The following is a 22,725-nucleotide window of genomic DNA, read 5'->3' on the forward strand; positions in this document are numbered from 1 at the left end:
GGCTGTCTCCCATAGACTCCATTTTATCCAAATAATCCAAATTTTTAAAAATGATTTCCTTTCTCTCTGTAATAATAAAACAGTAGCTTGTACTTGATCCCAACGAAGATATAATTAATCCTCATTGGAAGCAAAACCAGCCTATTGGGTTTATTTAATGTTTAAATGAATTTCTAGTAGACCTAAGGCATGAAGACCCAAATTATGGAAAGATCCGTTATCCAGAAAACCCCAGGTCCCGAGCATTCTGGATAACAGGTCCCATACCTGTACTACTATTAAGACAAGACATAGCCTGCCTACACAGCAACAAATAAAGAGTTTAGTTAAGTGAAAAGTAAGCAAAGAAAAAGCAAAACACTCAATAAAACAAAAGAGAGTTTATGAAAATCATCTAAGAAATAGTAAAATATACTACATAAACAGATTAAAATATAAATTACTCTGTAAATCTAAAAGAAAAAATCAATGTGTAAGGGATACCATTTATAATTCCCAAAAAAAGCTTTAGGCTCGTGACACATAGTAGGTATTTACAGTAGTCCCCGCTCTGGAGCTTACAAAGAAGAATGTGGCATAGTCCTCACAAAGAATATGACTGCATCTTATATGACTGCTTTATTATATGCTGTATCATGAAAAATATGGTCTTATAATACACAACAGCCATGGATATCCTGTAAATTGTATCATAAATGGTTATTGGTGATTTCATCAGTTATAAATGGAGTTTAGTGATGTCATTTTTGTGGTATGACTCACTTAAACTTATGTATTATAATAAATAAAATACCCCTTGTTGGAAAATATGAGGATATTAGAAGTCACCTCGGAGTTCTATGACCTGTATAAAAACATTCAGCCTTCGGCCTCGTGCTCAGTGACATATAGGGGCAGATTTATCAAGGGTCGAAGTGAATTTGAGGGAATTTTCGAAGTAAAAAAATTTGAAATTCAAAGTCATTTTTTGGATACTTCGACCATCGAATAGGATACTACGACTTCGACTTTGATTAGTAGTAAAATTGTTCGAATATTCGACCATTCGATAATTGAAGTACTGTCTCTTTAAAAAAAACTTTGACTTCAATACTTCGCCAAATTAAACCTGCCGAAGTGCTATATTAGCCTATGGGGACCTTCTATAGCAAGTTTTTTGAAGTCGAAGTAAAATCGTACGATCGTACGATAACTGTTAGAATCATTTGATTCGAGGGATTTAATCATTCGATCGAACGATTTTACTTCGACCGCAGAATACCCAAATTCGATGAAAAAAGTTTGAATTCAATATTCGAATTCAAAGTATTTTTTACTTTGAAATTCGACCCTTGATAAATCTGCCCCCTAATATCCTAATACTGTATTTTGCAATAGGTTGTACTTTATTCACAATATAATGTATACCTTATAACTCATGTTTATAAAGGTTAAAGGGGTTGTTCACCTTCTAACACGTTCAGTTAGTTTCAGATTGTTCACCATAAACAATTACTTTCCATCCATTTTTTACAGTTTCCCAAAATCAAAGTTTAAAGTTTAATGTTAGTGTCTCTAGTGTTTCCGTCTGGCAGTTCAGTGATTCAGGTGCAGATTCTGAACTGTTACAATTTGCTAAATTTAATTAATACAATTAGTTGATACATTTCTCAGCAGCATCTGTGGAATATTAGCAACTATTGTATCAATTCTAACAGCTGCCTGTAATGACACTCAGGGATTCTGCTCAGCAGGGACAAAGATAAGAAATGTATCAAGTAAATGTATCAATTTAGAACAGCTTTAAAAAGACATAAGAAAGTGAAAAATGAAATATTCAATATTAGAAAAACGGTCACAAATAGAAAATAGAAAAGTCTTTTATGTTTTATTGCATTTTGCAGCTCCTGCTAAAATGTATCAATGCAAATCTACTAATAATGAATAATGAGTGATGGCTCTATTATACTTTGTCAATAAAAGTTATTTAAATTAATTGACTTGCAAAAAAAAAAAAGCAATTGCAGTAGAGGTTGTAGACTGATAAAATCCTCAGCTACAAACAACAGGCTGAATCTCATTGTAGGTCCTGTGTGTAAATGCCCCACTGAAACACAAGTCAACCAATATAGATGAAACATTACCTACATAGCTGTAGGTGTAAAGCCATTTTTTCTATGTTTTCAATGTAGATTAGAAAACAAATAAAGTGCGAATACGCAGAAAAATAAAATGAATTCTACTTCTTAGCAGCTGTTTTTTTCCCCAAGTGAGCTTTGTTAAAGTGCTGAAAATATTCACATTCATGTTCATGTGAATAAACTGCCAACTGAACTAACACTTGAGGCCTCATTTACTAAACTATGAAATATTTAAAGGGGTGGTTCACCTTCAAGTTAACTTTTAGTATGTTATACAATGACCAATTTTAAGCAACTTTTCAATTGGTCTTCATTGTTTATTATTATTTGTGAATGATTTGCCTTCTTCTTCTGAATATTTACAGCTTTCAAAAGGGGGTCACTGACCACACCATCTAAAAACAAATGCTCTGTAAGGCTATTGTTATTGCTACTTTTTATTACACATATTTCTATTCAGTCCCTCTCCTATTTATATTCCAGTCTCTCAATAACTCAGTGCATGGTTGCTGGGGTAATTTGGCCCCTAACAAACCAGATTGCTGAAATTGCAAACTAGAGAGATGCTAAATAAAATGCTAAATAACGCAAAAACCACAAATAATACAAAATGACAACTGATTGCAAATTGTCTCAGAATATCTCTCGCTACATCACACTAAAAGTTAATTTAAAGATGATCAACCCCTTTAAAAGGGGTAGATGAAGATGTATCTTGATCTATAGGTTTTGCCCTGAGGCAATACTCTGAACTCTCTAATATGGAGCATAGAGAGGTGCACCTCCCTTTAAATGCAAACTGGTGGTGCTGCAGATTAGAGGTATTATTGACGTCAACCAATAGATTGTACAGTATGTCATTTAAATCTACAAGCTAAAAAGTAAGGATGCACCAAATCCACTATTCTGAATTCGGCCGAACTCCCAAATCCTCCATGACAGATTTAACCAAATACCAAACCAAATCCAAATTTGCATAGGCAAATTAGGGGTGGGAAGGGAAAAACATTTTTTACTTCCTTGTTTTGTGACAAACAGTCACAAGCTTTCCCTCCCTGTCCCTAATTTGCATATGCAAATTAGGATTCTGCAAAATCCAAATACTGCTGAAAAAGTCAGACTGGCCCGTCGGGACACTGGGAAAAACCCGGTGGACCCCGACTCTTAATGGGACCAGACCCCTCACCCGATCAAATTGTCCAATTGTAGATTGTTTTCTTTAGGCGCCGCGCAGCGTCATCTGCACATACACGCAGCACCATTCGTGCAGATGCACCGAACGCAGGTGTGCCAAGCAGCGCCTCCAAGCAGTCACAGTAGGGGGGGTCTGGGGGCCCTGGAAAGTAGTCCCGGTGGTCCCTGGGCCCCCCAGTCGGACCCTGGAATCCTGTATTCGGTGAACCCTACTAAAAAGCATCAGGGGTCACTAAGTACACAGAGTCCTGTGCTTACTGCCTGTGGGATTGGTAAATGAACCCTGTCGCCTTCACTAAGTATAAATTTAGGCAATGGAATCTCTAGGAATAAAGTCAGCATTCTCAATTCCAAAAGCAGGTGGCCATTTCATTAATTTGTTGCCACCAAATATTGTTCCAAATGAACACTTCTTTTCCACTTTTCCAGGTCTCTACACCTCAGAGCTCCACAGTCTTCTTAAAGCATGGGTTACATACTCTGACAGGGTGATGCCACCCTCGAGAAGGAACTGGCTGCCTGTTACTTGAACACGACTCACAGAAACCCTGTCCACATGACCTGCAGTGATGTTTTGATATCTTTGGGGTAAAAGGCTTCTTACACTCGTGGCACTCAAAAATCTCATCATCCGACACCCAATAACTCGGACGTGCAGCTCCTTTCATGAGTCCTGAGAACAACATAAAGTGACAAGGAAGGTAGTCTAAATAAGTTAGGAATTAAAAAATATGATATGAGTGAAGACTTAAAGGAACAGTAACATAAACATACAGTGTTTTAAAGTAATAAAAATATAATGTGTTGCCCTGCACTGGTAAAACTGGTGTGTTTGCTTCAGAAACACTAGTATTGTTTATATAAATAAGCTGCTGTGTAGCAATGGGAGCAGCCATTCAAAGGAGAAAAGGCTCAGGTTACACAGCAGATAAGCTCTGTAGAACATAATAGTGTTATATGTTATCCACTATTTAACCTGTGCCATATAGACTTTTTTCAATATCCACCATTGCTAAACGGCAACATGTTTAGGTGTTTCTGAAGTAAACAGATCAGCTTTACCAATGCAGGGCAACACTACAGGGCAGATTTATCAAGGGTTGAATTTAGAATTCGAAAAACTTCAAAATTCGAAATTCAAAAAAACCAACCGAAATTAAATCGAAGGTTTTTTTTTGGCCGAATAGGTCCGTTTTCGATTGAATTAGAATCGTACGGATCGAAGTAATAGCGCATTTGAATTGTTCGATTCAAAGTTTTTCCCCCAAAAAGCTTACATTTTTCCAAAGTCCACCAATTGACTCCAAATACGTTCTAGGCGGTCCCCCATAGGCTAAAACAGCAGGTTTTAGATGGAGAATTTTTAAAGAGACAGAACATGATAAATTTTGAAATTAGAATTTTCAAATTCAAATAGAATTTTTATTATTCCCTAGTCGAAGTACACAAAAAGCTCGAAATTCGAATTTTTTTAATTCAAATTTTCACTTCAACCTTTGATAAATCTGCCCCTACATAATATTTTCATTGCTTTAAAGAGATACTGACACCAGAAATTAAACTCTTTTTTTACATTAAACTCTCTTTTACACCTGTCTGGTGCCTCATGTTCCTGTATGAGGGAGCTGCCATATTTGTGCAGCAGGAGTCCATTAGCATTGGAGACTTTAACTGACAGACTGAGATGGGACAGTCAGGTTTACAAAACAGTCAGGTTTAGAAACTTCAACTAACAATTACTTAAAAAAACGAACTTCTCAGCAAAAAACGATCAACATGACCTATAGGTAACTTATAGGGGGTTATAACTGAAAGTCCGAATTTATCTCAATATTTTCTGTTACAAACTCCGATCAAATCTACACGGGTTTTTACGCTTATTTATTACTGCATTTTCCCAAAAATTTGCTTTTGCCGGAAAAAAATCCGATTTTTATGAATTTTTAAGACTTTTTCATCCAATTTTCACGATTTTTTCGTAATTTTCATCCGAAAACTTTGGGGTATTGCCCGATACCCAGCGCACATCAAAAAATCATTGGGACTTCTCCCATTGACTTATATGCAACCTCGACAGGTCTGAGATCCCGGATTTTCAGATTCTGACTTTTCCATCCTCGGGGTTTAATAAATTCCGAAACATTCATGATTTTTGCATTCAGAGTTTAGTAAATAACCCCCTTAATGTACATTCATATTTTAAAAAGTCGTTTTTTAGTGTCTGTATCACTTTAAAAGACTTTCATTTTTTTGTGTTACTGTTCCTTGAAATGAGCGTATGTCAGACAAATAAAAGAAGGTAATGAAGAATTTCATAACTGAAGTCCTAAAGCTAACATTACCTAGAGGGTATTCCAATACACGCGATACTTTATCAAAGGAACTTTGAGCCATCTCGGCCACCCTGCGAGGTAACAAATCCCTTCCATCATCTTCTGTTATGTCTGGACCTAAAATGACAATGGTTTACTCATGTTATAAAAATGAATATATATCCAAAAGAAACTGATCAGTCTTTATTTATTGCCAATATTACTAAAATATAGACACCAAAAAGCCTAACTCTGTCCTTTCAGTGATGGATTCCTGGCTGCTGGAACTGGGATTAACAAGACACAAAAGAATCATAAATTAGGTCAACAGATTCAGGTCAGATATTGTCCTTGCGGAATTTAATGACTCCCAGTCTGCTCAAGAGTCCCTTTTTCTTGGACATTACCTTTAGGATACAGCTCTGAAATGCACGTTCATTGTTATTAATAGATGAAACTATTTTGGGACCAGAAAATCATTAAAAATCCTTGTTATTCTTGATCTGTGCTGGTGAATCAGTCACCGTGCCACTGAAATTATAGCAATACATATTGCTCTTCAAAGGAATGGTTAAGGCATTGTTTGAATGTAACCTTATGCACATAGATCCAGTGATATATAGAAATACAGAGGTTTGGGGGAAGCAATTTCCTTTGCACTATTCGCTGACTAACTGATCACGGGTGAACCCGTTTATTTTACGTTTCTGGAAAAGGATCTTGTGTATGTACATTTAACTTTCCGCAGACTGTGGCATTTTTTGCAGACTCTCACAGGAGATAAGCCCCAGCCTCTTTCAGGAACGGGCATGGTTTTGTCTGAGCAGTCATGGCAGAATCCCTCTCCACAGGCTCGGCAGTGATGTCTCCGTTCAGCCATCGCAAAGGCTCTTGTGCAGCCATAACACTCCTTTAGGAAAAAAAAGTTGAGTCTTCAGGTTATATTAAAGGAAAGACACATGGGGTACATTTATCATAGTGTGAAGTTAGAGATCGCCACAGTCTGCTAGAGTGAAATACCGCCTCTCTCCATTAATTTCTATGGCATTTTTAAAGGCGTATTTATCAAATAGTGAACTTTCACCCTTTGATAAATACGCCTTTAAAAATTCCATAGAAATGAACTGAGAGAGGTGGAATTTCACTATAGCGGACTGTGGTATTCTCTAAATTATACCCCATAGAATGAAAGCATGAAACAAGTGAAATGAGGGGGTCATATAAATTGTTAGAAGACAGGGCACATGAACATTGTCTCAGAGTTTTTTCCCAGCCCTTCTCTTATCTCTTCTCCTACATTCTCTCTTCTATTCTCCAACTATTCCTCCAGTTTCCTTTGTTATAATGTTATAACCTTGTCAATTCTATTCTGTTTTGTCATTTGCTATACCTAGTTTCTTGAATGTATGCGTCAATTTCACTCACCATTTTTGTCTCTCTCAAACTGTTTGTGGGCATTCAGCCTGTTCTTTACTATGCAGTCATACTAGGTAATGCAGGTAAAGCCATGGAATTATCATAGGCCAGAGTCGTTTTCAAGGACACCCAGCCCTAATTCTGGGTATGTATTTTGGCTTAATCCCCTTGATTCTCCCACTAGTCCAAGCTGCATGGAAACTGCAAGGAGGAGAGAATTCCCAAGCCAGGAACCTTTCCCAGCATATAGACCTCATTGGTTTTTGGAATTCAGCCACACTTAGTACCTTTGGAACTGGTTTCAGGATAGTGAGTAGTGTTGTTTGAGTCAGAAGAGGAGGTCAGATAGGAAAGATTGTTTAGCAGCTTGGATTGTGTGGAACTTCAAGTATTTATTGTCTGGGTCACTGATTCCATACTGATTGTCTACTAGAAAAATATTTACTTTCAGCCATACAGCTCAGCATCTGTTGCATACAAATTCTAAGTGCAAACAGGGTATAAAATATACAACCAGGCCAAAATTAGAAATTATATTTGCTATTTTGTGTTATGACCTTTCTCTGTACTTTATGTGTGCCTGAGTGGTGTCTGTTTTTCTATATCAATGTTATTTTCAACACTGTGGATTTGTATTTGTGGAAGTACCATATGTAAATATACATTTCCATCTACTGAAAGCAAAATATATAAAGAGTTTAACTAAATTAGTTATTGGAAAGGGCCCTTGAAGCTACTTAACCTACTTTGATCTGCTGGTTGGGTCTCCAGTATGCCGGAGCCACCTGGTCAGTCAGCCAGGAAGTGACTGTTGTTTTGGGGCCAATGCTGTAGTCATTCACAGTCTGGACAATGATATTGACCCCATCCATTAAACGCTGAGCAGCATTATGATGGTCCATAGTGCATTCGTCATCCTGCGAGAACAAAATCATAACAGTTTACAAATGAGATTGTGGTGTTGGTTAAAGAAGCATACATTTTGGAAATATGACTATTAATATTTTCATTGATCCAGGTCATGGTATATCTAGTATAGGTAAATCTAAAAACCAACTGGACTTGCTGAGTAATCATTGAAGACGTTTCACTACTCATCCGAGCAGCTTCTTCAGTTCAACTGACGTGTGGGAAATTCTCGTCATATAATCTCTTCCACTAATCCAATCACAATGGCACATTTTATCACTTCAGAGAGGTGACTTCTGAGATTTACAGAGGTGTTGATTCTGTGTAGTTACTGTGATATGATTATCCAATGTGTCTTGCAACTCCTAGAAACAGGTGTTACTTGTGAGAGTTGCATGAATGGATGTGTGAAGTGTTCTGAAACTGCAGGGGTACAGATATGAGAACAGCATTGTATGTAGCAGACAGGTGGTGTCGAAGGCCCCCGCCTCTGTTTCTCCACCTTGACATGAATTTGCATCTTTCACACCTCATTCAAATCAGCGGTCTTCTTTATCCAAGATTTGGACCTTGCTATCTTCAGAGTGTCCCTTGTCCTTTAGGTGTAGAAAGACAGCTGAGTCTTGCCCTGCAGAGTTCTCCCTACTATGCTGAGCCATTCGTTCAGAGAGCAGTTGTTTTGTCTCCCCAATGTATAAATCAGTGCACTCCTCGCTACACTGGACTCCGTATCCCACATTGCTTTGTTTTTCTTTTGGTCTTGGATCCTTTGGGAGTACCAGTTTTTGTCTCAGTGTGTTGCTAGGTTTGAAAAACACAGGGACGTGGTATTTGTTGAAAATCCTCCTGAGTTTTTCTGACAGTCCAGCTACATATGGGATGACTACGTTTTGCTGACTATGTGTCTCTAGGCGGTTATTTCTATTGGTGTTCCTGTTGGGCTTGGTTGCTGCTGTTTTGACAAAGGCCCAGTCTGGGTAGCCACACACTTTCAAAGCTCCTCTGAGATGTTTTTGCTCTTTGTCTTTGGACTCTGTATCAGTTGCCACACATTCCGCCCTGTGGTGCAGAGTTCTAATAACACCCAGTTTGTGTTCCAGCGGATGGTGGGAATCAAACAACAGATATTGATCCGTATGAGTGGGTTTCCTGTATACTTCCGTCTTCAAGTTACCCCCCTCTTGGATACATATAAAACAGTCCAAAAAGGCAAGTTTGTTCTCTTCAATGATTACTCAGCAAGTCCAGTTGTGTTTTGATTTACCTCTACTAGATACATTTTGGAAAAGGGAGGGAAAGCTATTTAAAATACAGTCAGCTATATGATGTCTCACTAAGACTCACAGTACCTACATGTGCAACAGCCACTTGCCCCAATACAGAAAAGACTGTCCTCTCAAATGTATTTGCTTCTGCTACCAAAATTCTCTAGAGAAGTATATTTTTAAAAACCAGGAAACAACTTCAACTGATATATTAACATTATTCAGAGTCATAAACCACTGCCACCAACAAGTGGTATTCAGTTAAAAAAGCAAGAAAATAATTATACTCAAAACAAAAAACCATCACTATTGGCCAAACACATCACAGTAGTTAGTTCTATTGGCTTGGTTGAAAAGCAGATGTTGGTTGGTTTCAGGACCAGAATTATGTTTTTGGAAAATCTGCACAAAGGTATCTATTTTCTATATTATACTGCACTAAGGACACTTTCAATATGTCCTCTTTGTCTCAGACAATCTGTTGGAAACAGATTACTGGAGAAGGACAGAACTCTATGAGGGTTAAGGTAACTTCTGACCACCGGGTTTTTTCTCAGTGTCCTGTCGCCCCAGTCTGACCCTGGGTCTGGACTGGGAGTCAAAATAATGTTTGGCATTCCAAGTACACAGAGGCCAAAATAGTCATCCACCAGCCCACTAAATAATGACTGTCTATGGGAACTTACAGCAGCCCCTCTGGCATTTGCTAGAACCCACAGATTGCCAGTCCAGGCCTGTCAAGTATGCTCTGTGAGCTATATATGATTTTAGAAATGACATGTAACTTTGTTTACCTATCTATGTTTGCAATTTTGTATTGCATTAAAAATGATGTATTTACTTCATCACAGGTCATGGAAGGTGTAGTTGGAGGTTCGACCACTTCAAACAACATTCCCTCTGCACACTTTGTAAGATTTGCTTTATAAAGGGCTTTGTCCCCAAAAAGGCCGCTGGGATTTCAATTAAATAAAATGGCTTGCTCTTTTGGCAGAAGCATTCATGTGGAGTATGCTTATGTTGTTAACATTTTTGGAATATATTTGAGATCATATATAGTACATTGTATGTATATTCCATATGGTTTCCTCAATGGCACATGAATGTAGGCTCTATATCAACTCTCACTGATAGTCTCCCATTTAACTAAACCCATCCACCAGTGACCTTATTATCTAGTTCCCCTGAAGGCTTAAGCTTGCCATAAATTTGATCAGCCCCCTAAAATGCCAAGCACAGTAGAAAGACACAATGAGGTAGTTACACACATTTGTGTCATGCTGCCTTTGCCTGATTAAATAAAAAACAAGCATCTGAAATATATTCAAAGTAATATGAATTTTTTAACTACCAGGGACCAAACATGCCGCACTTCCTGCCGTACTATGGATCCATCAGGGTCTGTGTTCCCATACCAGTACTGTCGACTTCGGTAGATAATACCACACACACGGCACTCAAGGACATATCTGTGGAGCACATGCACATGAGGTCAGGCAGCGATGAAAGCAGATCGACTGTGGTTGCTGCTTCTACCAAGTATTCTACGTGTCTTTCTATAAAGCCAGTGGCTTGTAAAACTTTCATTGGGAAATCATTTTCTACTATATGTATAGCTGTGTTGTGAGGAAGGATTATAGTTAGTGCACTATAGTGAGATATGTTACAAGATTCAGGGGCAGATTTACTAAGGGTCGAATTTCGAAGTTAAAAAAACGCAGAAATTCGACCCTCAAATTGAAATCCTTTTATTTCGAAATCGAAGGATTTTTAGCGTATTCGATCGATCGAATAGAAATCGTTAGTTTGAATCGAATGATTTTTAGCGATCGATCAAAGGATTTCTATTCGATCAAAAAAATGTAGAAAAGTGCTGTGGAAGGTCCCCATAGGCTAACATTGCACTTCGTTAGCTTTCATTTGGCGAAGTATGAAGTCAAAGTTTTTTTTAAAGCGACAGTACTTTGATTATCGAATGGTCGAATATTCGAACAATTTTTACTTCAATCGAAGTCGAAGTAAATTTGAAGTCGTAGTATCCTATTCGAAGTATCCAAAAAATTACTTTTTTAACTTCGAAAATTCACTCGAGCTTAGTAAATCTGCCCCTCAGTGTCAAAAATGTGGTTAGTGCTAGTTGTGTAACACAATGAGGCTATGATATTATGTAAGAGTGAACACAGAAGTTACTTATGATAGTTAATTAGGCTTGGACTTGGATTCAAAATAGGCCCTGGCATTTCAGGAACACAGAAGCCTAAACAACACACACCAGCCCAATAAATAGTGACTGTCTATGGCAACTTACAGCAGCCTCCCTGGCATTTGCCAGAATCCACAGATTGCCAGTCTGGACCTGCATTTAATAACTACCTAATTAACGATTTACACATTCAGTCAACTCCAAGTGTTTTTTTTATTCTGCAACTGAGATGCATTAACCTGTATCACGAGTGGCTGATTTAATGGAACTCATATAACTCATGATACAATACAGAGTTGCTAATGAATATAAAATTCTTACCCAGACCAGGCATATTTTGCAAGTCCCATCCAGGGGTTGTCTTTAGAAGCAACAGTTTTAGGAATGACAATCATCTCTCTTCCCCCTTCATAGCATCTCTGTTGAGGAAACAAATGTGAGCCAGTAATTTATCTGTTTTGATCCCACACATTTAGGGGGTTATTTATCAAAGTTTGAATTTATCTCACTATTTTCTGAAAAAAACTCTGACCAAATCCGCCCAGGGTTTTTCAGCTTATTTATTAATACACTTTCCAGAAAATTTTTAGGGGGTTATATATCAAAGTCTGAATTTATCTCAATATTTTCTGAAAAAAACTCTGACCAAATCCGCCCAGGGTTTTTCATCTTATTTATTAATACACTTTCCTGAAAATTTTTAGGGGCTTATTCATGAAAGTCCAAATTTATCTCAGTATTTTCTGAAAAAAACTCTGACCAAATCTGCCCAGGGTTTTTCAGCTTATTTATAAAGACACTTTCCTGAAAATTTTGTTTGCGGGTAAAAATTCCGAAAAACCCCCAGATTTTTCGGATTTTTGCACGAAAAAACCTGAAAACTTCGGATTATTGCACGGAACCCAGCGCAGATCAAAAAATCTTTGGGATTTCTCCCACTGATTTATATGCAACCTCGTCAGGTCTGAGATTCCGGATTTTCGGATTCTGACTTTTTACATCCTCAGGGTATAATAAATTCAGTAAAATTAGTGGTTTTTTAAAATTCCATTTTTATACTAAAAAAACACAAATTTTTTGGATTTTCAGCATTAGGATTTTAGTAAATAACTCCCTAAATCTCTCACCTTATACTTCAAGACTATAGGGTCAGTTATTCAGGACAGTCTGAAAAGTGCATAACACTTACACGAAAGGGCACATTTACTATGGGTCGAATATCGAGGGTTAATTAACCCTCGATATTCGACCATCGAAGTTAAATCCTTCGACTTCGAATATTGAAGTCGAAGTATTTACCGCAATTCCTTCTATCAAACGACCTTCCCCATAGGCTAACATTGGTGCTCGGTAGGTTTTAGGTGGTGAAGTAGGTGGTCTAAGTTTTTTTTAAAGAGACAGTACTTCGACTATCGAATGATCAAAGTCGAAGTCGTAGTCGAAGGTCGAAGTAGCCAATTCGATGGTCGAAGTAGCCAAAAAAAACCTTCGAAATTCAAAGTTTTTTTCCTTCTAATCCTTCACTCGAGCTAAGTAAATATGCCCCTAAGTGTAATACAGGTGACTGCAATCTAAAAATGAAGTACAGAGACCTGTGTGCCCTTGCATTCTGCAATTCTGTATTAAGGGGTGGGTGGGGGAAAGCAGGCTGTCTTTTTAAACTTCTCTTAGGGCAAAGACACATGCTGCGATTCGGGGAGATGAGTCGTCTGCCAACAAATCTCCTCTTCTTCGGGATGCCTAATCTCCCTGAACTGCCTCCCCTGCCGGCTAGAATGAAAATCTCCGGCGGAATGGCACTCGGATCGCATCATTTTCCGAAGTCGCCCGAAGTTGCCTTACAAGGAAATGAAGCGCTCCGAGTGCCATGCCGCCGGCTAGAATGAAAGGCAGGTGAGGCAGTTTGAGGAGATTAGTCGCCCGAAGAAGGGGAGATTTGTCGCCGAGCGACTCATCCCTCCCGACTCGCATTGCGTGTACCCTGGACTGCTGCAGTTTTCAACAGTAACACTGGCCCAAGGTATCAGATAAGCAATTATAATAACTGGGAGGTGCCTAACAATTGACACCCACCTAGTGAATACAACTTTTTGTGTGTCACACACTGACACAAACTTGCTTACCTTACAAATGAGAACTTTATTGGCATATTCATGAGTATACCGACACAGACTGTTTGCTTGATGCGAGACTCCATCCTTTAGGTGGTTCATTCTATTCTTGCATCGAGAGCTATGAAATCAAATGACTATATTAAATGCAATCTTAAACTGTAATCTTAAAGAATAATGAATCATTCCAATGTATTATGTAGAGCTTTACAGATAATGCTTATGTTTTCATGTCTGCTCGTGTCCCAGTGTAACTCCTAGAACAACTTCCCAAGCACAGACAAACTGGCAAACCTATACTCAAATGTAACCATAAGTCATTAAACTTCCAGTTAGTGATGGGCGAATCTGTGCGAATTACAGAGAAGGTGGAAACACACGTGTGACAATTTTTATACATGCGACTATTTTGTCCAAATGCATTAAAGTCAATGGCCGTCCAAATAATTTTGACGAGCGAAAATATTTATGCGCGCGACTAATCTGACGTGCAACAAATTTTTTTTGTCACGGCAGATTTTTTGACGGCAAATGTTTCCCGTAGTTTCACAAATTTATTCGCTGATGGCAATATGCAGAAATTCACCGCAAATCCATGCCTGCCAAATTTATTCGCCAATCACTATTGCCAGTATGTTTTTGCACCTTGGGAAAAATTAATAGAAAACCCACGGAGTACCAACATACTTTACCAAAATAAAGACCTGGTTGCAATCAAAACAACAATGCGACAACAATGCTAATTACTGTGCCACTTCTGGAAATGCAGTCGATATTGTATATACAGAAATAGATCCATAACAGACTGCATTGATAAACTTGCTATGCTGCATTAATATTGCATTTAAAGTATATATTTACAGCGGTATGATTGGCAGCAGCCAATGCAATATACAGGTAAAACAACTTACAGAAAATGCTTGACAAGAATGATATACAGATTGCATTTTTAAGGAGCTGCACATATAAATAACTTATTAATTAAGGAATTACTTGCTAATAGTAATCAGAAATTAATTACTATTAATTGAAGGAATTATTCTGAAGGGTATGGAGTCAGAAACATTTCTAGTGGGATAGGCTAAGCATAGCTCCTTGCATTCTGCTGTTTGGGTTTAATTTCACTATTTGTTCAAGTGGAACTGGTCCAGACAAAATAGTTATTTATAATGTTACCCTATATTTTTCTTATTATACCTTGTTTTCCACTGGAACATGAGACATTCTAAAATCTCATGCTAACAATACTGATCTAAACTTGAAATTAGGGGCTGATCTATTAACAACTAAAAAGCGGTACCAATGCATGCATTTTGCAAACCAGATAGCAATGATTTTCTATTTATTTTAAAATGAATTTTATATGGAGGAATGATGCATTACAGCACAGATAGTGTTTGGCCAAATTCTTTGACCTTGCGTGCATAGTACATGGCTACTGGTCAAGATTGGTTGGCCGCAACAAATATGCCAAAAATCGCATGAACCAAAGGTGTGTGTTTTAACTATACAGTGTCTTCAGAGCAGGACTTTCTTCCACGTGTCTCTCAAAATGCCTAGCACTAAGATTATAAAAATGGATTATTAACTTATAATACACAAAAGCCATGAATATCTTGTAAATTATATCCTTATAAACGGTGAGTAGTGATGTCATCAGTTATAAACGGTGAGTAGTGATGTAATTTCTGTCACATGACTCACTAAAATTTGTGTATTATAATTAATAAAGTACCCCCAGTTGTAAAATATGAGGATATTAGAAGTTACCTTGGAGTTCCATGACCTGTATAAAAACAATATGGTCATGAAACTCCTCGGTAACTTATAATATCCTTATATTTTACAAGAGGGGGTACTTTATTCACTATATAATATACCTGTCTGCTTATTTCTTTCTTTGAACAGTTACTCTGTTTTCTGTATGTCACATTAAGGCAAACTGGTTCAGTGCTGCATTCCAAAGAAATGTTATAAAGAAATATCTAAGTACATACCCACAGCTGAGGCAATGCAAGGAGCAGGTGAAGTACTCATCAGGAAAGATGGAGGTCACACTAATCTGGCTTTCAGGGATACTGCCAGAGAAACACTCAGTCAGCCTCTGAAAAAAAAACCAATGCATTTATTTAGTGGACTATGCTGTTCCTTATGAGAAATAATAAAGGTAATATACAATTACTAGAAAGCATGAGTTTAGGCTGCATTCTTTGTACAGTAATTACAAACTTACCTTTAAGAGTATGATCGCTAGATGAATAAATATAAATAATCCACTGATGACAAAAAGATGTGTTTAAGAAAAATCACTGCACACATGGAATAATATAAACCTTCCAAATAAAAGTGCAAAATCCAACTCGCATGCTGCCTAGTATTCATCAATATCTATTTCAAACACATCCACTACAAAATGTTATCATACATAATTAGTACTGTATAATATGCAGCTATACATATATAAGTAGTAAATCAGCTGAAAACATAGCAATGTGCAGTGTACAGATGATACAGTATTGTTTTTCTGTAATGGATATGTATGAGAGATATATATGGATGGATACTATACAGTGTGCAGGGTTTAGGTAGTTTGGTTTAGATCTTTCATATAAGCAAATCCATTTGTATTTGCAAAAAAAACGTAATCTCACATTTTAGGGGGTTATTTACTAAACTCCGAATGCAAAAAATCCCGAAAAATGTGTGATTTTTTTAGTATAAAATCGGACTTTTAAAAAAATCACGAGTTTTATGGAATTTATTATACCCCGAGGATGGAAAAAATCTGAATCAAAAAATCCGGCTGCTCAGACCTGTCGAGGTTGCATATAAGTCAATCGGAGAAGTCCCAATGATTTATTGATGTGCGATGTGTTTTGTGCAATACCCCAAAGATTTTGAGTTTTAGGTGAAAAAGCATACAAAATTGGAGTTTTCTGGTGGAAAATCCAATAAAAACCTTGAAATTCAAGATTTTTTTCCCGCAAACCACATTTTTGCCAAAATCCAATAAATAAGCTGAAAAAACCCGTGCGGATATAATTGGGGTTTTTGGCATAACATGTTGAGATAAATTCGGATTTATATAATAAATAAATAACCCCGTTAGAGTTGCGCCATATTTAAATTGCTATCTTTAGATCAGCGGCCAAAAGTAAAGGATAATAAGGGAGGCCCAGTTCAAGGTCACTAAGCTTCATAAAGCTCTTTAACTATTTTATTATAATCCACTCCCCTCAAACATATTGCCTTATTTCAATGTCCCTGGTGTTTTGCTGGGAACACTAAGGGGCTGATTCACTAAGGGTCGAATATCGAGGGATAATTAACCTTCGATATTCGACTAGGAATTTAGCGCAAATACTGCGATCGTACGATCGAAGGATTATTCCTTCGATCGAACGATTAAATCCTTCGAATCGAACGATTCGAAGGATTTTAATCCAATGATCGAAGGAATGTCCTTCGATCAAAAAAACTTAGGCAAGCCTATGGGGACCTTCCCCATAGGCTAACATTGACTTCGGTAGCTTTTATCTGCCGAACTAGGGGGTCGAAGTTTTTTTTAAAGAGACAGTACTTCGACTATCGAATGGTCGAATAGTCAAACGATTTTTAGTTCGAATCCTTCGATTCGAAGTCGTAGTCGAAGGTCGAAGTAGCCCATTCGATGGTCGAAGTAGCCCAAAAAAACCTTCGAAATTCGAAGTTTTTTTACTTCGAATCCTTCACTCGAATTTAGTGAATCAGCCCCTAAGACCAAGGTGTCAGTCAAAGAAAGTTTAGCCAGTGGATGAAACTGCAGGTGCCCTTTTAATTAGAGGACTATGTTTATTTGAGGGCAGCTAGCTCTGTAGATACTGGGAAGTCCACGGATATAAAAGGCCCAATAAGGACATAAAGGGCAGGGGGTCCTCATTCTCATACACACAATGCACAAAGCCATTTTACTTATGGTACCTGAAGAGCTGTGAAAACATGAGAAAGAGGACGGGATGAGCGTGTAGATGTGTCCAAGATCTGCTTCCTCACAGCCTCCTTCAGCATAGAGAAATTTGTAGGTCGTACGACAGTTTTCACACCAACATAGCAAATAGAACTAAAGGCTTCTGGAGTAGCACCAAGTTCATGAAATCTCTTCTGAAGTTCAAGCTCTGCTTGTCCAAGTGTCTTACTGCCTATAATACATTTATGTCAAATACTAGCACCTTTATTAAATGCACCCAGGTTACCAACAGTATTATACTGGGTGTGCAATGTAATGTGCTCCCCATATTACTTACCATGGCCCAGAAGATCTGTCCTTGATGTCTCATGAAAGATAATAAGGGCGGGACCCAGACTGGATAAAGTAACATCAAGTCCACATCGACTAGACAGTGACTTGAATTCAGGAGTAAAATACTTCAAGTAAGCTTTTGAAGCATCTCCAAGGAACTGGAACATATCATTGTGCAGCCTTTCTGCTCTTGTCCTGTAGACCACCACATCTGATACGGCTAGGACTTTAATAAGAAGTCTCATTCTCTGGTTCTGTTTGTTTGTAGTTCCCAAAAGACCCTCTGTATCCAAAATTACCAGGGACAGCGTTGGATCATAAGCTACCCAAACACCCACTGTACAGGAGAACTGAGATGGTGAGGTTTTAAAGACCTGCTGACCCTCAAAAAAAGTCTCATTAAGGGTATGAGATTTGCCTTCCCCAGTGTTGCCAAAAATGCAGAGGACTTTTACTGAGTTTTGTTGGCTACATCCCAGTTTATTGAGGAAGTCACACAAACTTTGCACCTGAAAAGTAAATATGTATTGTTTACAAGAAACTAAAATAACAACGCAATTTTAAAGGGCCGGTAACACCTGGTTACATTTTAATGTACCCATTTACAACCAGAAAAAGGAACAGCACTACATTATATATATATATATATATATATATATATCTGAGATTGCATCAAAATAACCATTATGCTTTCATGAACTACAAGCCAAAAAATAATAAAGTATTAGGCTTGTGATATTTAAACAATAACCTCCTTAACATCCCATTAACATTACAAAAAGGAAATCTTTATAAGCTATGTAGGATTGAAGGGATGTGAGTAAAAGACTCAATTTCCCATAAACCGCACTTCTATGATTCTCCTTCCTTACAGGTTTGTTAAACGCAGAGCTTTCATGTCATTGTGGGAATGTGAGTCTTGGGTAGAGAAGAGCTGACTCACACAACATTGTTTAAAGATAATATGTAATAAGAACCTGCAGTACGTAGAATAGCAATGGCAAAAACTGCTTTCAAAAGAACTTGAGAGATCCGCGGAGGCTTTATTTCAACAATATTTACATGATGACTGAACAGACTAGAACTAACAAAAAACAAAATGCAATATAACTGGAACACTTTCTTCAGAGAAAACATTTGTACCTATACCAGATAGAAACAGCTGGAATAACAGCTGTAAATGCATTTCAGTCTCGCTAAGGAATGTCTTCTGTGAATGAGATAAGATGGGGTACAGTCCTATCCTAAAAGAGAGATTACATACATTTTGAACAGACTTAAGTGGTAAGAGACTTTAAGGACTAGGTAGCCAAAATGGCTAACTACAGTGTACTAGTAATAGTTGTCCAGCTTTAGCAATTTATAAAGACACCCAGGGCCACCATCAGGAGGGCACAGGGGGTACAGCTGTACCGGGCCCGGCGGTTTTTAAGCTTGAAGGGGGCCTGGCCGTGCTTCACTTATACTGGATTATATGGGCCCCCATGAGTCACGAAGCAGCGGAAAAATCCACTTGAAATTAATGAATGTTGACAAAAGGAGCAGAAAACCCATGCATTGAACCTGAAGCTGATGAATGTAGTCAAAGAAGAGGAGAATGAAGAAGACCTTCAAACTTTTTTTTTTTTTTTTTTACTTTTGGGGGGCCCTGGCCACTAATAAGTTTTTATAACTTGTGTGGGGAGCCTGTCCGCCAATATTTTTTTTTTGTGGGGGAATGTTTTTACTATTTTAGTACTGATGTTTGTGTGACCTTTTTACTGTGGTGTGGGGTAGGCGGGATCTGGAGTAGGGTTTGGGGTTGGGCCTGGGAAAATGTTGTTGTACGGGCCTTGTGATTTCTGATGAATACCCTGAAGACACAATTAGAATGTCATACAAAGTGTGCTTGTTCATACTTGGACTAATCTGCAATACAGTGCAGCAACTTACCAGTTGTGCGTTTGGTGTATAAGGTGCAAGGCATAGCCACAAGGGAGTCCTGTACCTACTACCTTGATCAGACAGTAAAGTTCCCACTGCATGTTGACTCTATTGGTGCTCAATAATGCATCATTCAAAAAAAGGTTAACACCCCATGATCATCTTAAAATAAATATTATGATGTAGATGGTGATATTCTGAGACAATTTGCAACTGATTTTCATTTTTTTTTATTATTTGTGGTTTTTGAGTTATTTAGCTTTTTATTAAGTTTATTATTAATCTGGTTGCTAGGGTCCAAATTACCCTAGCGACCATGCAGTGACCCCGATTTGAAAGCTGGAAACCGTAAGAAGAAGAAGCCATATAATTAAAAAATTAAAAAAAAGAAAACATTGATCTAATTTTGAGCATTGAAAACTCAAGAATTAGCCATTCTATAACATACCAAAAGCAAACTGAAAGGGGTTAAACACTTCCAAACATTCATTTTATAGTTGAATTGTTTGTCCACCAAAGACTTTTTTTCAATTGCTTTCCATCTTTTATTTTTTATTGTTTTCCCAAAATTTAAGTCCGTGTCTTTAGTGTTTCTGTCTGGCAGCTCGGTGATCGTGGATCAGATTCTGAACTGTTAGGGCAGGGCTCCACGGACGATTCCGCCGCGATGCGTAAAAACGCAGGTGTCACGTCGGATGCGACGGAAATAAGGTAAGTAATGGCGCTCTCCTTTAAATGCCTGCTCTCCCAACCCCCGCTGAATGGTGTCGTTGGAAGAGATCATGCTAAATAAAGAGAAAAGCAGGTATGGTCTTTCTCCCCTCAAAGATAATACTTTGAGATCATATGTTGTGCATGGTGCATATAAACACACTATAGGCTGAAGCACTGCATGTGCCGGAGATCACTTCCTGGTTGCCATTTCTCCCTCCCACTTCCATTACCTTAAGGTTTTCATCTTCATCCAGTAACAAGAAGCTGCCCTCCTCTTCCCCATTCTGCAGGCTCCCCAAAGTAAGGGGGTCACTGTGCAGCTGTGCAGACATGAGGCAGATTCTAATGGCCAAGGAAAACACACACACACTCTCACACACACACACCACCACTACACAACAGATATACTCTGTACTTTCAGTTTCGCCGTTTATGAAAAGAAAACCTAACTAGTGACATCTAGTGCCTCATCTGTGTAACACCCTTAAAGGGGTAGTAACCCAAAAATAACATTTTGCAGTTGAATTTTAAAGCAGCTTTCGCCTTCCAATGTACATGAATTAAACGTTTTAATGATTTTCTATTTCTAAATGCAGTTGCTATTGAATTTCCTCCACTGCTGGTTATAAATACATACACATTTAAAATAAGTTTAGAAGCAGTGAGCTATCCTCCAGTCAACACTCCGTTTCCTACGATACTTTTGCACACTTCACATATGGGTGACACTTCGGCAGTCGTAAATTCGTTACCACCATACTAATTCACTAAAATGCGAAAATGCGAAGTTGCATCTCTGTAGCCAAATGCTGATGAACTTTCGCAGCGTTAATTTGTCAACACGAACATTTCATAGTGAACTTTCACCAGCGTTCATTTCTGCCTAGTAAAATTTCATTAGTACACTTACGCTTCGGTCAATTTGAATAGGGCGAATACATATAGGTCATATAGGCGTTAATGATGTGCGGGTCAAGGTTTCCCCCCGCCCTGTCCTTTTATAGACCCGCGTTGACCCGCAGACGCGAGACTATAAAACCGGAACCCGGAAGTCGGAAGCCGGCATTTGAAGGCGTCGGGTGGGGAGAGCAGGAGAAGAGCTCAACCCGCAACCGCCCGCCACCCTTGAGGAGCAGTGCGAGGTCAAATCACTAATAGCCGTCTTTATTAGAGATGTTGGTGCAAATGCTTGAAGTGGCGACTTTTTATGACAGATGTCCAAGAAAGCAAAATAAAGACAAAAGAGATCCTCTAATGCCCTAGACATGAGCCCACCCTAAAACAAATGTGGCATGCCTCTGGATGTTTGAAGGCATTCCTGCTTTTTTTAGAACTTTTATGACTTTTCGGCATACCGGATATGATGTCACTGACATAAGATTGAGGAGGATGTAGCTTCATCTTATCAGTTCATCAGGTCTAATGTAGGCGAAGGAAACTCTGGCAAAAGGGTAGCGTTCTGTAAAATTCGCACTTTAGTGAATTTGCGGAATACCGGTCGTTCGCTAGCGTCTGTCTCTTTTTCTAGCAAATTGTCCTGTACGACTGTTAGTAAATTGCCGATGTCCCTGCGGATTGGATTTCTGTTGAATTTTTTCTAGCCACGGCCACTTCGTCCTTTAGTAAATCTGCCCTTTAGTCAGGACCTACAGTTCCAGGAAGAGAGTCGGGTGTTGCATTTAGAACAGTGCTGCACATGTGCAGGGGCCTGTAATATAAAGCTGATTGCTCAGATTGAATTAATGAAATGTCCATGCACTAAATCTGCACTTTTGAATTTTCGGATCTACCGAGACATTTTACCAGACAACTAGGCCAAGGCCACATAGGTTCATTCGTTGCTGTATTTGTCTGGCTTCAAATCTGCCCAGGTAAAAATAGAATAAAAGCACCCATACAAAGGCAAGTTTAATAGACTTCTACTGTAGTACATATGACGCTGGACAGCCCTGGCACACATTTCCCCATTTTTTTTTGTATAATGTGGTATTTATACTGGGTAATTTGGTTTTTTTTAGGAAGTATTTACTTGGACCCTTAAAGGTATTGTTCAATGTAAAAATAAAAACTGGGCAAATAGATAAGCTGTGCAAATTAAAAAATGTTTCTAATATAGTTAATTATGTAATATGTAATGTATAAAGGCTGGAGTGACTGGATGTCTAACATAATAGCCAAAACACTACTTCCTGCTTTTCAGCTCTCTTGGTTTCCTCTGATTGGTTACCAGGCAGTAGCCAATCAGTGATTTGATTTGGGGGCCACATGAGTCATAACTG

The 22,725-nt window shown here is 38.2% G+C and overlaps 1 protein-coding gene across 1 annotated transcript; it reads right to left on the bottom strand.

The window, feature by feature from the left end:
- Positions 1 to 3,203: 3,203 nt before the first annotated feature.
- Positions 3,204 to 20,867, bottom strand: LOC108700257 (zinc finger FYVE domain-containing protein 1). The gene is made up of 11 exons (XM_018233295.2): positions 20,677 to 20,867; positions 17,814 to 18,318; positions 17,491 to 17,708; positions 15,528 to 15,634; positions 13,543 to 13,651; positions 11,741 to 11,838; positions 10,568 to 10,685; positions 7,789 to 7,959; positions 6,359 to 6,536; positions 5,657 to 5,764; positions 3,204 to 3,987 (listed from the first exon to the last, which is right to left on the bottom strand). The coding sequence occupies exons 1-11, from the start codon at positions 20,776 to 20,778 to the stop codon at positions 3,755 to 3,757; spliced, it is 1,947 nt and encodes a 648-aa protein (XP_018088784.1). The 5' UTR covers positions 20,779 to 20,867; the 3' UTR covers positions 3,204 to 3,754.
- Positions 20,868 to 22,725: the final 1,858 nt, after the last annotated feature.

Source organism: Xenopus laevis, chromosome 8S (assembly GCF_017654675.1).
Source record: "Xenopus laevis strain J_2021 chromosome 8S, Xenopus_laevis_v10.1, whole genome shotgun sequence".
Classification (NCBI taxonomy): domain Eukaryota; kingdom Metazoa; phylum Chordata; class Amphibia; order Anura; family Pipidae; genus Xenopus; species Xenopus laevis.